General features: G+C 36.0%; 1 protein-coding gene across 2 annotated transcripts; it reads right to left on the reverse strand.

Moving 5' to 3' along the window:
* Positions 1-685: 685 nt before the first annotated feature.
* LOC139148470 (palmitoyltransferase ZDHHC1-like) lies at positions 686-15,953 on the reverse strand. Of its 2 annotated transcripts, none has more exons than XM_070719933.1 (10): positions 15,823-15,953; positions 14,885-15,114; positions 13,189-13,364; positions 12,239-12,340; positions 10,354-10,472; positions 8,313-8,567; positions 7,033-7,154; positions 6,597-6,679; positions 3,973-4,367; positions 686-3,452 (listed from the first exon to the last, which is right to left on the reverse strand). In XM_070719933.1, exons 2-10 carry the CDS (start codon positions 15,104-15,106, stop codon positions 2,968-2,970), a joined length of 1,959 nt encoding a protein of 652 aa, XP_070576034.1. In that variant the 5' UTR covers positions 15,107-15,114; positions 15,823-15,953; the 3' UTR covers positions 686-2,967. The 2 variants fall into 2 exon arrangements, with proteins under 2 accessions (XP_070576034.1, XP_070576035.1); XM_070719934.1 differs by having other exon boundaries at positions 15,446-15,933.
* Positions 15,954-16,399: the final 446 nt, after the last annotated feature.

Below are 16,399 nucleotides of genomic sequence, written 5' to 3' on the forward strand. Positions count from 1 at the left end.
TTATTGACCTCATTTGCATATTTTACCACTAAAATGTTCATTTGGAGAAAATTCACATCTCTCTTCCTGGTTGCACCTACACACAAAATGTATGGTGAAGGTATGTCAGTTTTACGTGTGGATGGTATATATGCACATTCACACCTACATACATACATGCAGTCATACATACATAGACAGGCAGATGCCCCATACCATATGAGCTCTCTTTGTATATACCAATGGTATTCACATATCAAAATAATGTGAGCTGAAAAGTGAATTCTCTTTAAGTCATAGAATATGAGATATAAATGTATCTGTTGTTGATAACTTAATGTTGGAATGCTACAAGAATTTGATATAACATTTGCACAAATTTAGTGCCAGACTGACTTGCATCAACTGTCAGCTCTAACAGCCCATTTGACTGAAACACACATGTATAAATATTTATATGCATGGGCAAACATACATGCAAACAACTAACACACATACATACACAGACTGACATTACCGGTATACACATATACACACACACACACACACACACGCACACACACATTTGTTAACATTGTTTCCTCTCAATAACACCCCTCTTCAAGCTCATTTGCCTGTCATATCAACTTTAAAATTCCAGTATAATGACAACCCGCAATCAATCTCACATTCAAAATGCTAATATCAAAAACATTTTGCTCACTGCTTTGGATCAAGGCGCCTCCACTGTGATCATAGACGCCTGCTTTTATTTTACATATTCAAATAAAGCTTGGACTTAATTACATGTTGGCACATTCACATTGTGATGGATGGAAATATTACATCTGTTCTTAAAAGTTCAATTGCCAATGTTGTGTAGCACTCTAATGGTAGTCCTCAGATTTTGATAGAGGAGCATTGTCTCATGTCATAGGAAACACAATGCATATGTACAAGTTTCTATGAACTTGGGTACAAAGTATAAGAAGCAAAACTTGGGAGATCAAACCACAGACAATGTTTTTTCCTTGTCTGTGATAAAACACACAAAATAATCCTTCCCAAGAATGATAAATGCAATGCTACACTGATGCAAAGAGGATAGCAGCATCTGTTGGAAATCAACAGATGAATTGTTACACAACTGTTACAGACTTTAGAATTGCCCTTGAAAATAAGTATTCTATCGAACACATTTCTAAAACAATACGGCTATGTCTTGTGTGACTTGTGACAAGATCGACACATACAATGGGCGGATCAGTTGGAAAAAATAAATGAAAAATAAAAACAACAATGCAAACTAAGTACCAGTAGTATTTGTAAATGAACATCACAGACAATTAATGTTTGAACACTATTAACTTCAGCCTGTCTTGCTTGAGTATAGTAAATCAGGGCTTTCTGGGCTGCAAATATCCATCCTCTGTGTCACCATTTTTATAATGCAACCAGTAATTTGGTAAAACCTGCCCACTGAAGGTACAGATTTTCTTTGTTACTTAGGGCCAACAAAATACCGACAGTTACATCATGATGAACAAAGGAAACTTAAAATGTCATGGACACAGGATGGGACGGACCTGTCTTTAACTTTACTTTTAAAATTAAGATTTTCCTTCATCTTATGGAATAGCATCACACAAACTTGTCTGTATACACTTTTATCACCTCCTTGTAGTGCAGCAAGTAGAGACTGAACAATGTAGGAGAAATCTCCAGCAAGCAATGATTTCATTTCATGAAATGGGACAGTGTCCTGACACTGAATCACAAAGTTTGCCAAAATTTTCATATTTTTTACAAAAATGCTGGCAATCAAAATTTATTAATTTCATACACACACTTGCATGTGAATGGACCTTGAAGGGAAGGGGTCCTTGGAACTGAGCTCTAAGGTCATATTTGACCAATACAAACAATGCAAACACCTCCTCAAAAAAGATATGTTGGCGATGTGTGTCATAATGTACATCACAAACTTTAAATATTGAGGCTATGTTGATGTGATGCATCTAGACATAGTACATGAAATGTATTGTTTGTACACAAGAAAGTCACACATGCTGAGTTCCAATGACCTCTTCCCTTTGACGATATTTTTAGAAGTGATAATCGATGCGGCCACAGACACATGTACTATTCATGTAATACTACAGTTTCTACCTATAGCTACACTATATTATATACATATATTTACACACAGCTAAGCATAATGTAAATGTCAAATAATTAAATAGGTACTGTTGATCTTCATTATTTCAATACAATCAAGGTGAGCTGATATGATCAGAATTGCAGCATCATTCAGACATGAATGAGTTCAATGTTCATACAAGTTCTATGGAGTTTTGTCAGCTATTTTGATATCTACAGTTCACTACTTGTAGTTGTACCACAAGGCATTGAACAAACACTGCCATGAGATGAGATGAGAATTTGCATTACGGTGATAGGGAACAACTACATGTCACTTTGAGTCTTAAATTAGACCCTATCCAACAAATAGCAATTTTCAATACACACAAGCTGCTATCAATCTCACATGAAGCCTTATAGCTTCATATATGTCATTTAGTTGAAGTCTTGGCATTCAATAGGATACCCTTAGTGTTATCTATTTTGACTTGCATATTTTGTTTTAAATTTTGTTAAAGACACCCTTGATCACAATGCTGGAGCCGGTAAATCATGATTTATGAAATTATACAGTACTTTCTCATGTTATAAGTTTTCTTTTAATTACATTCACTAATACTGCAAACAATAATAGCAAGGAAAAGAACATTAAAATTTGATACAATCATAGCCTAATTTGTGGTAAATTAGTACTTGGCAATAAAAAAGATACATGCATAACAAAATATATCTTCAAAGATTAGAAATTCTGCTTTTTACAATTCTGATCAACTCTGATTAAAACTTCTGAGCATGTGATGATAAAATTTACGTACAAGTATTTGAAGTATCATGGAAACTGTTGCAGCAGGAGTAATAATTTCAATTTCACATATCTTGTACACTTGACCTTCTAGAGCTTTTGGGAGTCTTGATCTTGGTGCTTACAGATCTAGCAGACTGAAGGCCTACACTTGGAGTGTCTCGAAGGTTCGAGAAATCTAACGGAGGAACCTCATGTTTTCTGTGAGGTAGTGTCTTAGTTGTGAACGGAATTGAGTCTAAACTACTGCGTTGGTATTGGTGTAGCATACTACCATCATGTGAAGAGACTAGACTGAGTGGTGAGATCCTACCATAGCCACCAGGTTGATATCCTACACTACTGTTAACAGTTGCTGGTTGATTTTGTCTGATCTGGCTGACTGGAATTTCATTTAATGACTCTGCTGAGGACGAGTGATAGTCAGCTGCTGGTTTTGCCGGGTTGATGTTTATTGCCGGTGGTGGTGTCGAATATGTTGTAAACACGGGGTGTGACATCACCGGCATTGCCTGATATCCCCTCGGAGTGTAGTTCAACCCACCAGCACCTACATTTACAATCAAAGATAAATAAAAATGTGTGTATATGTGGTACTCTCATATGCAAAATACTTTTATTATGCACCTTTGACATGATATGCAAATACACATTGTGCTCTATATCAAGCAATATATTTACATCATGACATTAGAGTAGCTAGCATCTGTATGCAATATACAAGCAATATATACATGTACTTTGTGAATATTCCGTAGCAGTCTGACTTTGATACAAGCTAGCTGCTTTCCTTCAACAATATGAACATTCTCTTGGGAATTTTTCCTCAGTTACACATTATGGAATTCCTTGAAAGGGCTGTACTTCAGTATTGATAGAAATGAAGGCTGGAGGGTTTCATGCAATGCGATATCCGCATGAGTCATTGATCACTGTTTGCAGTGATAAAATACAAATTTAAACCTTCTTTTAGTGTAAAATTTTGACTTGTCTGTATGACAGAGTTTCAAACGTTTAGTACAGTTGCTGTTTTTGGTGTGATTGTTCAAAAAAAGGAAATCAAAGCTTACCAGGTGGAATTCCATGTTGTCTCAATCTCAACTGTTGTTCTAAATCTGACTGTGGTAGACTACTTGATAGATTCAATTGTGTGCTATAGTGAGGAGCCCATGGTTCCTCCATGGATGTTAGCGGTGTCCTATCAGAGGGTAACGATGACCTTCTCCTCAATTTACTCCGTTTTTTCTTCTTTGTTTTTTTCTTTTTGGTTTTTGTAGTTCCTGCTGCATCAGCTGCCTTTTTTTCACTTTTCTCTTTCATATCAGAGTCACTTTTTGGTTCATTTTTCTCTTCTTTCTTGTCGTCTTTGTCAGGTTCTGAAGAATTTTCTTTTTCTTTTTCCTCTAAAGCCTGCTCATATTTTTTGTAATCAAGGGTGTCTTCAGTATTTGATACCTTTGTAGTCCTGGGCAAAATAAACAACATGTAAACAGATGGCGATGACAACTATCATTGTCACAGGACATTATTAACTTGTTGATTAACATAAGAGTTAGTAGTGCTGCAGCAATCAATATTGTATTAGTGTACAGTACAGATGACAACATAGCTTATTTAACACATTTGTTCTGATCTGGTACGCATGATACAGTGTACATTCAAATTCCCCATCCAATCAAACACTTCTTACTGTTTAGAGAAACATAATGAAAGATTTTTTCAAGCAAATATGATGCTTATCAAAAGCACTGACAGTGTTTTAATTTATAAAGTATTTGTTAGAACTTTATATGCCTTGTTGTCTTGGTATACCATCAACAGTATTTTGAAGCTGACAAACTATGATATGTTTATGTTGACATACCACAACTAGTAATACAACACTTATCCAAGTGTTTGTGTGTAAGAGGGCTATACATGTATCAGCAGAAAGATTACACTACAATCCCCAATCTTCAATGCTAAAGTACATCTCATCATTTTGGATTTTACAAAAGTAGTCCATTTGTACGACAGTCTTAGCTTTAGAGGTTACTGTTCTACATGTACGTGTAATGCAGAATTCTGCTTTTCCTTTGCTATCAATTTTAAAACTATCATAAATGACTTGGCAATATTGTAAACTTTCACTTCAATATGCTTACCAGCATAAACAATGTCCATGTATATTCATTTTATTTTTCATTTTGCAACAGCCAAGTGTTTGAAATTCAAATGACTATTTTTTTTTGAAAATCTGTCAAAAGTTCATCAAGGTGTCAACATAGATACTCCTTTCCTTTCTAAGCCATACATTGGTACCAGTATAACCATATTTTTTATCAATTGAACACTTGTGAGGGTTATAGATTGTTCTGACACCAAAGTCTACCTACAAACCATTGGAAAAAACAAAGGGTATACAAGAGATTCTAATATCATTTCACTGGTCTTTAACTGCTCTCTTTATGTCTTATCTTCAACCTCTTTGACCCCAGCATTTTCAAGAAGTTCAATTACAATTGTTTATAATCATCAGCACCTGATTTTGGAAAGACATTATGGATGCTATCTTATCACTGACTGACTATCAAACAGTAGAGTTTGATTTAACTTGAACATAACAGTTCAGATGTAGACATTTCTATTAAAAAAGATGAAATGATAAGATGTTGACTATCAGGAACCATAGGGAATAATAGGGAAGTACCTAATAGATCCTGTAAATTGGGTATCCTCAGTGTCTGGGACTATGACAATCTACAGTCACATTCTCATCAGTCCTACAGGTGTACATCAAAAAACAAAAAAAGACACACAAAAAAGAATATACATCAAGATATGACACAGGGTGCACCCACAGACAACGAGAAGAGGTAGAGTGTTAGGAGGTGAGTATAGTGAGTAAATTAGTTCCAGTACAATGAGTCTTGGAGAGATACGGATGGGTTAGCTGAGGGGATTCATGGATTAACAGACAAGCATCAGTTTCTTTGCAGCCTTTGGAAATGTGCATATACATTTCTTGATCGGAAACAAACCACACAAAAGGGGTATATGAGTGAAAACAGAAGATACCACAGAGTTGCATTTTGTCTGACAGATCTACATGTACTCAGTAGAATAGATCATTTACTGTAACAGAGTTTTGTTGTAGTTCTACAGATTTTGTTACTAATTTGCAAAACTTTCTATAAGTTAAAGATTGCTTTGTATAGTACGAGAATTGTAGATTTGTGACAGTATAAATTGAATGATAATTTTAATGTAAAACCCTTTGGAAATCGGCAATTTGTAGCAGAGATTTTGTTGATACAAACTAATAAAATAAAATGGTCTTTTCATTAGTTTTATGAAAAATTTTATAATGAAGATTTCAGGATGATCTTGATATTTACAGTGTTACATTGCAAGAATGGCTCTACTCCGGAATAAAAAGGATGCATGGTATTCTGTAGACTAAGTGTGCCCAAGAGATCACATGATGCCGTTACAAGTAAACCCATGTGTACAAACGAACATAGAAATACACATATTTCTATGTGCATTTGTGCATGTGGTTTTGTTTCTACCATGATCCATTTGAATTCCGGGTTGAACCCATTACTAGAACATTCATAGTGAGTGGAGCAGAGATAGAGATGGATAAGGAGAATATATTGGGTGCAAATTAACATAGACAACTTTGAATACATTACAGTAATTTATTACATACTGGAACACATCTGGAACTGTCTTCTTCATCTCTATGTCTTCTCGTTTGGTATTGTCACTTTTGACAGGCACAACTTGACTTCTCTGAAATTAGAAAGGAAATAAAAGAAAATGTCACAGGTGACATAGAAATTTGAGAATAACAAGAACATAAGATCAGTTAACGTGCAATTCTCAGCTATTATTTTTGTCATTGCATTGGTAAGCACTAAACAATCTTTCTTCAAATATTGAAATAAAAGTACCTCTGAGTATTAACAATCATTTAAAGAAAGTAGCAAGTCTTGTTGCCTCAGTTCTCAATCATATATGCTGTGTTGTTACAGCTAGATACAACAGTTCATGGTTGCTTTGCCAATGTACAAATCAGTTCTTCTCTTGTATGGCATGGCAAAATTTTCAGCATAAAAGAAAAGTGACTAGAATTTTTTACCAACCTTGATTTTTCTGATTTTAGGAGGTTCAACATCGGCACCAAATGTAGCTTCAATGTCATCACGCTTTGATTCTTCATCTCTCTTCTTTATAATGTAGTCATAGGTTGTCATGCCTTTGCAATCTGTGACAAGTTTGTACAAAGGAAAACACACAATTACATTCATCAGTCTTGATTGTTACTTTTGTATCAGTATACAGCTTTGAGATTTCATGGCACCTGTTCTGAAAATAGCTTAACAGATAGGATATAAGCAGTGTTTTTTCTGTATGTTCACTGAAGGGGTCTATTTCTGCCCCATTCATTAAAATTAGGGGGCAGACTTGAACATTTTAGGGGGCAGAAACATCAGCAACTTCACAGGTCACTACACTATGTGCTTGGCTCACCATCATATGGGTGTATTGGCTTGCCGTGTTTCATGCATGATTTTTGTGCAGTCAGTAACTTTTAAAGGGCAGAAAATGGCTCAAAATGCACAATTTGCGCAATAGTGCAGTTGAGAGAAAACCCTGTGTAAGTGCTGAATTTTTTGATTGGTAGGAAACTATCAATGATAGCAGCAGTATTCTACAATGTATGACGATTACTATGACCATTGTAATTATTATGACGATTGTAACATATGATTGTATTTGCTAGGAGACATGTCTTCATTGTTCACACCATATTAGGTCAAGTTAGCAAACTGCCATTCACTTTATTTTCTCTTGTACAATGTTTGCTTTTTTACAAAGTTTTACCCAAATTGTGACAATACAAGTTTTTCTACAGACCAAATTGTGACTATATAAGCAAGCTTTTCTGCAAAACAAATTGTGATAATAACAGTTATTCTACACACCAAATTGTGACATTGTGCCTATGTTGCAGCATAAAGGCATTCGCAATGCTCATTTGTGCAAGTCATGGTGACATATGATACAGGTCAGTTCAATGTAAACACAGTAGACGGATTGAAAACAATGTTACAATACAAGTTTCTCTTTTGCTTTTGAGCTTCTATGAGCAACTGGTCAATAATCTACTTGATTTTAGTATTTCTTATCATTCATTTACATAAGAGTTTTGTGTTTTATGTATAACAGGAGAGCTTTTTCTGACTCTAATTGTTGTTTCTCTCCAATTTTGCAACTTTCATCTATTCTTTGTGTAATATCCAGTCATAGCAGAAGTAGAATGTGGCAGAAGTAAAAACAGACTGGAGGTAAACCACACATGAATTCACAGATTTACAACAGTATGAAGAGATATAGATGGATAAAACATGATATTACTTACTGAGATAGACATGGAAAAATACAAGGTGAGACAAGAGGCCGACAGCAATTACTGCTAATACTGCAGTGATGACCATTATGGTGAAAAATGCAACCCCTGGTACTGTTGTAAATAGTTTGAGATTTGCCCTAAGCCACGTTTCATCATCGCAGTATGGTGGTGGTAGAGTGGTGTTTTCAGTTGGACCCTCAGTACTGCTAGCTGTAGAGTTGTAAGACGATGAAGTCACTGAATCTACTACAGTTTCTGTTCCAGCTGTAAAATATACATTATGAACTTGTTATTAGAATATATGTATATATCTTGCATTATTGACAATGTTATATTTTTTATCAACAGTCTGACAGCTTGAGATATGATAAATTTGTCTTCTTTTTTTTTTCAAGCGTCCAGTTAATCTTAAATCCCTCTGTTGGCAGTGGATCAATAGTAGAGTTTGTAAACATCATACGTGACGCATATCTACCTAACCTGAATAGCATGTCTGATTCATATGTGTGCTTTGATATTTGTAGTTATGTTTGTAATATGAATTATGGATGATTTAATTAGGATATAATATTCCATGGCCATGGAAATGTTTACATAAGCTATTCATAATTAGAACAACAGTAGTTCTCAAAACTATTACATCTATTAACCCTAATAACACTGCCATAGGTCATTTAGCAGATTAAAACCATGTGAATACTGAATGACATTGAATACTGAGGTCACATCAGGTCGGGTCAGGTTGGGTAGTGATATCATTATTAAGTTTATCCTGCCAAGCAGTACCACAATCTGCTAAGTCATTAGAAAGCGTTATTGATCCAAATCTGTGCATATGTTCACCCATGCAGCATGGTATGTTACAGGTGGTTCAGCCAGTAAAAATTCATGTTTACAGTATCTTTGTTTTCAGGGGTCTTCAAATGTTAAAGTCCATGCTAATTATTATTATAAACTTTACTTCAGACTCACTGTTCATAAAACAGTCAAAATAAATTTGGTAAACAAATATGAGCTAAAAATTAAAACACTATGGTTAAAATACAATGTATGGTGTTTGTTACAATGCAACATATGGAACATGTTATGCCTCATTGGTTTTAGCCAACTTGACCTGATGGTGTTATGTGAACTTGGCAGGATACGCATTAAATAAATTCAGGCAGTCTATCCATTTTTTCTGCCATTTGTGATGATACTGTATATAACCTTCGTAATTTGAAAAGCAGACAATCCAAAACAAACCACAGCTTTTTAGGAATCATCTTCCAAAGTCACTATCTCAGAAACATATCACACATGCATACTAAGCTACATTTACTTCAAAGAACAATTGTCCACAAATTTTTTAACCTTAACTGCACAAACCATTTTAAACAGTATTTATAAATGTTAATATTTTGTGAATTACACTATCACATTCCATCATCCTCTTTGATCAAAATTTGGTACATTAAGGCAGTACTGCTTCCATCAATGCTTACAGAATTACCAGTATTGGGAGCACAGTAGACTGTAATATATAGCACAGTAAACTGTAATACTGCAAGTAGTGATAGAAGCAGTACTGCCTTAATGTACCAAATTTTGATCAAAGAGGATGATGGAATGTGATAGTGTAATTTACAAAGTATTAATATTTAAAAATACTGTTAAAAATGGTTTATGCAGTGTTTTTCCAAAATTTTGACTCATAACCCTCTCACAACTGTGAATGCTGGAAATATTTTGGGAAAACACACCAACTTATTACGGACCTAGAGGGCTTAAGAAGTCTGGTGAGATCCCATACATTTCTACAGTATGTTTAGTAATATGCAATATTGGATAGTCAAGGGGTTATTTTTCAACTTTATAGAAAAAAAACAGTTTTTGTCAAAAACTCTGATAGTGCAGAATTATTTCAACTAGATAATCGGAACAGAGTATGACAGTATTCATCATTATTGTCTAGATTTTGTGAATGATCAATTTTTTAGCACTGTAAGTAAGGCACTTTTAGCAGCAGACATGCTACAGTGTATCTTTAATGATGTCCATATCAACTTACCGACACAATCTGGAAAGAGGAGGCTTGGGTCCACCCAATAGACAATAGTAGCATACAAACTTGCAGTGAGTACCAGAACTGATGCTACCAAACCAGACACAATGGTTGAAAGGAAAAACCTACAGGAAATAACAGGTTCAAATGATGAATTCATTTCAACATGAAAACATGTAATTTATTGAAATAACACATTGAGAAATCAGATTTATCCCAAAATTTTGAAAATTTCCATTATTGCTTTCATTTAATACATCAGTGTTCTCCCTAGGCCCTTCAAGCATCACGTCTCCGTGACGCTTGCCTTGATCGCCGTGACGCTTGCTACAATGCCGTGACGCTTCAGATTTTTTCCGACACCCTTGATTGACAGCCCCACTTGACGGCTCAGTGTATTCATTGGCATGGGACATCTGCCAAACTAGCCTTATCAACATCGTTTTTAGTCCTGAATAGACTTTTTCGTGTTGATTGACGAGTTTACATTAATCAATTGACACGTACAAAGGTGTTGAAAAACACCGGCCGAGCGGCACATCGGTGTGGCCGCGACTTTGATCATGTTGATCGAGCGTCGTGTCAATGGCCGTTTATCAAGTTACGTGGGGGGATAACAGTGACGTCGACGCCGTGAAAATGCTGGTGGTCAAAGCTATCGGTCAAAATTGCGACCCTCAAGAAAGGTTTATAAGGCGTCTATACCTGATGACGGTTAGTCTACATGAAATCTCCATGGCAGTATTACGAATGTGCATTTGTATTTTAATTATTTTTCTGTTCTTGTTGTTGAGACAAACGGTGAAAGTATCAGAGCAGGGGAACGGTAGAGTCCGTGGGCTGCACATGTTACGTGTGCGTCATATTACGCTACGCTGACTTCACCTAGTTTCTCGATGTTGGGGTCACTGTAATTTTACAATTTTTTTGGCTAACCGTACAATCTTTTGCATTCTTGTAATCTTTTTTCATTTCGCGCAAAGTTTTTAAAAATATGAGTTTGGATTAACATTTTGGTCGCGAAATGATGTCTACAGTGCCATGTGACGTAAACAGGTCAGGCGATTTCCAAGATGGCGGTCGATGTGTGGGCTTTGAGCGTTTCGCGCTGTTTTCAAGTGCAGGTCTCGTTTCAGGTTCGCTAAGGAGGCAAGTTACTAAAATGACAGGGGTTTCATAAATTTTGGTGACTATCATTCGTGTAAATACGTCTGAATTTTCTGTTATGGTAAACCGTAACAGTCCCTCTATTCATTGGGACCGTGACTACGTAATGTATGTGCTCAAAAACTCGCTGGGGTACACAGCCCTGATTGTGTGGCTTCGTTGTTCTGTATAATTTCGTAAACAAGTGACGCAATGTTTCATCGCAAACGTTTCTCCATGCAATGAGCGTACGAGTTGAATTTTTACAACTGAAGTTGGATTGCTGAAGAAACCAAGATGTGACCGTTCAGTTTTCATGTATGAATTTATTGCAGTTCATGGTGCTACCTGAACTTAATTGTTTATTCCCCTGATATGTATGTTCATGCAGCAGTGTGTGTAAGTAAATAAAACGCATGTTAAATGACTACAATTTCATGAATTTGCAGTGACTGTTTTATGTGTGTGTATGTATTCAAATATATGTTAATGTATTCAAATTAATTATGTAAATTTTATGCAAATTTCCGACATGCTTGCCCTTGATCCTAGGGAGAACACTGCTTTCATTTAATACATCATTTGGTATGAGGTTAAAACAAAGCATGTAGTCAGTATCCATATGCCATATGCCTTCTAATATGGAGGATTGATTTCTCCGAGTCACTAAACTAATTTCACCAAACTTCCATAGAGCCAGCACTATACCAATATATGTAATGAGTAAAAGGGTGTCACAACTTACTTGTAATTTCTGCTTCCTACACAATTATTCAGCCATTTACAATGGTGGTCAAATTTTAACACACACTTATTGCACACACTGCAGTGTTTGGATGTTGGAGAACTGGAAGGAAAGAGTAAAATTTGCAATGTAACAATACTGAAATAAGACATGTTGCTTGCATGGATATTTTAGCTAACAGGAACTTTTCACTATAAAGAACATGTTGATTCTGAAAATTGACATCTGAAACATGCATTGAAATCTTATTACCCATAGTAAAATGTAGTTTACATTGAAATACAACTCAATATATGTCAAAGTGAACTTAAAAACCCCTTGTAGCTAGGATAGCAATACTGGTGGTGCCCATACCAAACTAATTATGGTGTGAAAGTTTTTTAGAGATGATTCAGAATGCAATCAAGGCATATTCCATCTTTACATGAGATGAATTCAAACTATTTGATTAGTGGTTGCACTTGTACTTTAGCCTTAATTTCAGTTGTGGACATACATGTAATTTGCATCTAATTTCATTGAAAAATGTTTGTCCATGGTAATGACCAAATGCAAACGTCACCATATTATTATATTCAATTCACATGTTAAGGTATGGCAGGTTAATGTTGTACCTTCATTTAGTCAATGACTCAGCCATGTAGGCTGGAAGTATGGTTACTTTCTTTGTTCAGTGATACGGGGCCGTGGGGTCAGCGATTTTGCTAAGGTTGGGGAATATTTGTAAATGATTTGGGAACTGCGATAACATTTCTTCTGTCCCCTAATCTGATTGCATTGATATATCAAAAGGAACCCCAGTAACATTTACCGGGGTACTGGCCTTAACAAAAACACTGTTACGTATACAGTGAAAACTTGCCAAATATGCATGGCATGGCAAAACACTGATCGACAGCTTGGCAATTTCTCTCTCTAAGTGTATGTGTTACTAATACATTAATACTTACACATCAACTTCACATAGGTAACAATGTGAGTTTTCTATAACATGAGGATATTTAGTTCTGTCAAATCTAGGAACTGTTCTGTCTTTACTGTTTTTATGTGTTGCAGGATCTGATGGATCTATAGTAATACTGATGAACTGCACAACAAAATGAAACAACATGACAATGCCAGGTATCTGAAGCTGAGTTAAGGAAACTACAACGTTGAAAATGAAAAATATATCTGTGCAAGCCAGTAAAGTAACCCTTTGAATGCTTTGATTTTTCCCATCACAAATTTAGTGCAACACTTTATCAATTTTTGTGAATTTTTCAGTAATGTTTTTTTCAGAAATGTTAGACCAAATAAATGGACACCAAATTTCACTGGCATCAGTTTTTGATCAAAATTCGGCAAAGATCTGAAAAAAATTGACTGGGCCATATCTTATAACATCATATACCTACATTCACGTGCCTGTGTAAAGCTATGGGAGAAAGCGCCCTCAGATCCGTGCATTTTTTTTTACGTATCACGCCCCGGCCTGGTGCCCAAATATGGGCAATCGCGTGCATTTCTGAACTATTTCGATTCTGGTTACTACGCGCGTTGCTATCTGCAAACGTTCCATTCGTACACAAAGCCAGCGCGAGATTAGGAAAACGTCTGCTCGCTCAGATTGTAGTTGCGCGTGGCGACAGTGGAGCCGTGCAGGTGACATCGGCTTTTATTTCTAAATTCTAGTGAAATCCTGTGTATACTAAGTGCGTGCCTGTTCAGTATAAATTACCAGAAACTGACAACACGCTTTTGTCCTTCTAACACCTCGATTTCAGCCTTGATCTCTGTTGGTCACGTACAGTACGGATGTTGCTTTGCGCGTTCTAGAATTCTGCAGGTAAACAAATGACGTCATTATGTATGTCAATCCGCGACGGGAAGCGGTCATCGTATTTCTGAAAAACTGACACAAATGGCGATGAATTTTTGATATCGCACGCATTTTTATCTCCCAAACAATGTTGAATATTATGTAAACTACATATTTACCATTCCATAAGGTATGATAAAACCTTTACGGCCCTGATACGGCTTTTGCGGCCCTTGGTCGTATGGCGTACGACCTCGGGCCGCAAAAGCCATATCAGGGCCGTAAAGATTAACAGCGACAAAACCTGACTTTTGCGCTCAAAGGGTAAACAAAAGGAGTGAAACTTGCTGGTAAACAATATTATTATTATTCTGTGATTTTATATACACTCACATTTTCTGTGATAAAATTTGTTGACATGTAATTTAGAAAGAGCTATCATACCAAATCTTCATATTAGTTCTTGATTAGCATACCCTTCAATGATGAAGAGTGCTACCAAATTGATGAGAAAAATTTGTAAATCAAACATCACTAATGTCATGGGCAAATATTTGATGGTCAATAAAGTATTTACCAAGACTGGGGACATACAAGAAAGGTTAATCAGCATTTCTCACTCCTAATGATAAACTATAACTGTATACATCTTTGTTACAAGTGTACAATGATGGGAAGTAAGACTGATATTACAAAATTTAAATAACCTGCTGTAGTTTTTGTACACATGTATAGTTTTCTGAAATGTTAACAAGACTGTTGATTTCCACAGCACAAAGACTTCAAGCATCCCTGTCAAAAATATTTGTGCTCATCAGTCACTTTAACATTAGAGTAAAGGATACAACATATCCAGCTGGTTGCCATTCATAAGGAAAAGTAGGCACAATGCATCCAAAATAGATAATACAAAAATAACCAATAAATATCCATTCCACAAACTGCAATGGGTGCCAAGGACACGACCACCCATTTTTGCGTGATGTTTTCCGAAAAGAAGGTGAACTGTCGGCTTCTGAATGAATGCTATCGCTATCAGATTGTTTTTTCTTCGTTTTGGACTTCATGGTTAGAGCTGCAACATAGAGAAAGAAGTATGCATTAAAAACATATTTGAAGGGGCCCCTGGTACTTCTAAAAATCTTCACTATTTGTTGCTGTTCCGTATACATTTATTCGTAGCCAACAACTTTTCCCGGTGATTATAATATTAAATGACGTGGGAAACGGTGAGCGCTTGAGGCTCTACTCCCCCCCCCCCCCCAAAAAAAAACGCCGATGACAGTCATGGCTGTCGTGTATAGGCAGTTTTGCCCATATTGCCACTTCTTCTGTGCTTCAAGACTACGACGAAAGGTGCTCATTCTGGATTTTGCAAATGCCTTTCTGAGTAAACTGAGTCTTACTTTTAGGGCTTCCTCGCCATACACTTCTGTAAGTTCACTATGTAAACAACAAATCGATAACTTTACTTCGAGTCTGACGGTGGTAATCGATCAAATAACGTTCGTCTTCGGTAACAGACGTAAGGTTGTTAGTCACTAAATGACAAAATTTTCAATTGCGCATCAGTTCCCGTCTTCCTAATGAAAGTATAGAAACACATTAAATGTCCCTCTTTTGTGATTCGACAGCAACGTTGTTGAACTTGAAATGAACGTCCACCGTCGTCGCCGGCTGCACCTAACTGCATAGAAGGCAGACATTTATGACTCGCCTTGTCTTGCAGTCACCAAACAATTAGCGTCAAGAGGCCTTCTCAGAAACAAAACAGATTACTAACCTTCAGTTTTAACTATTTACGTTCTTATGAAGAAAATACAGCGACTTTCTGGATAGACAGACATTGTGGACGTTCTACGGCTACTACCTTTTCTTCGCCATTTTGTTGTGACAAGTAAAAGGGCATTGCAAACATATATCCGTGCGCGTGACGTCAATTCAAAAATATAGTGCAACAATTCTTCGAAGTTTTAGTTACAGAAAGTTGTTAAATGGCTTTAAAGAGAGATAGAATGATCTCTTCGTACTAAGATATAAATATCTTGCATCGTCTATGCAAAGATATACCCTTACTGAATATATCCGTAAGGCGCGGTTTAATATGAACGTAGATGTTCAGAGCTATGCGCCATCATAGGAAACCGGCCGTGTTTTGACAACCTACACAAATTTACCTCGTACAAATGAAGTTATTAAATTAATACAGTATATGATATCTTTATGCTTTTTCCCCACAATAATACTATATAATTTGATTGTTGCCTTTTTTGTAATTTTATTTAACATAAAAGGGAATATTTTGTCTCTAGCATACTAATCACTTTTTTCGAATAAATAATGTTTTTTAAGAGGCTAGA

This window comes from Ptychodera flava, chromosome 13, assembly GCF_041260155.1.
Source record: "Ptychodera flava strain L36383 chromosome 13, AS_Pfla_20210202, whole genome shotgun sequence".
NCBI classification, from domain to species: domain Eukaryota; kingdom Metazoa; phylum Hemichordata; class Enteropneusta; family Ptychoderidae; genus Ptychodera; species Ptychodera flava.

Bases quoted from the DNA above. Each gene is read 5' to 3' on its own strand.
- LOC139148470 (XM_070719933.1), bottom strand. From the start codon at position 15,106: ATGAAGTCCAAAACGAAGAAAAAACAATCTGATAGCGATAGCATTCAT. The intron at 12,341-13,188 runs GTAAGTATTAAT...CTTTCCTTCCAG, and splicing joins TACCTATGTGAAGTTGATGT to TTCTCCAACATCCAAACACT. The intron at 8,568-10,353 runs GTAAGTTGATAT...TATATTTTACAG, and splicing joins CCTCTTTCCAGATTGTGTCG to CTGGAACAGAAACTGTAGTA.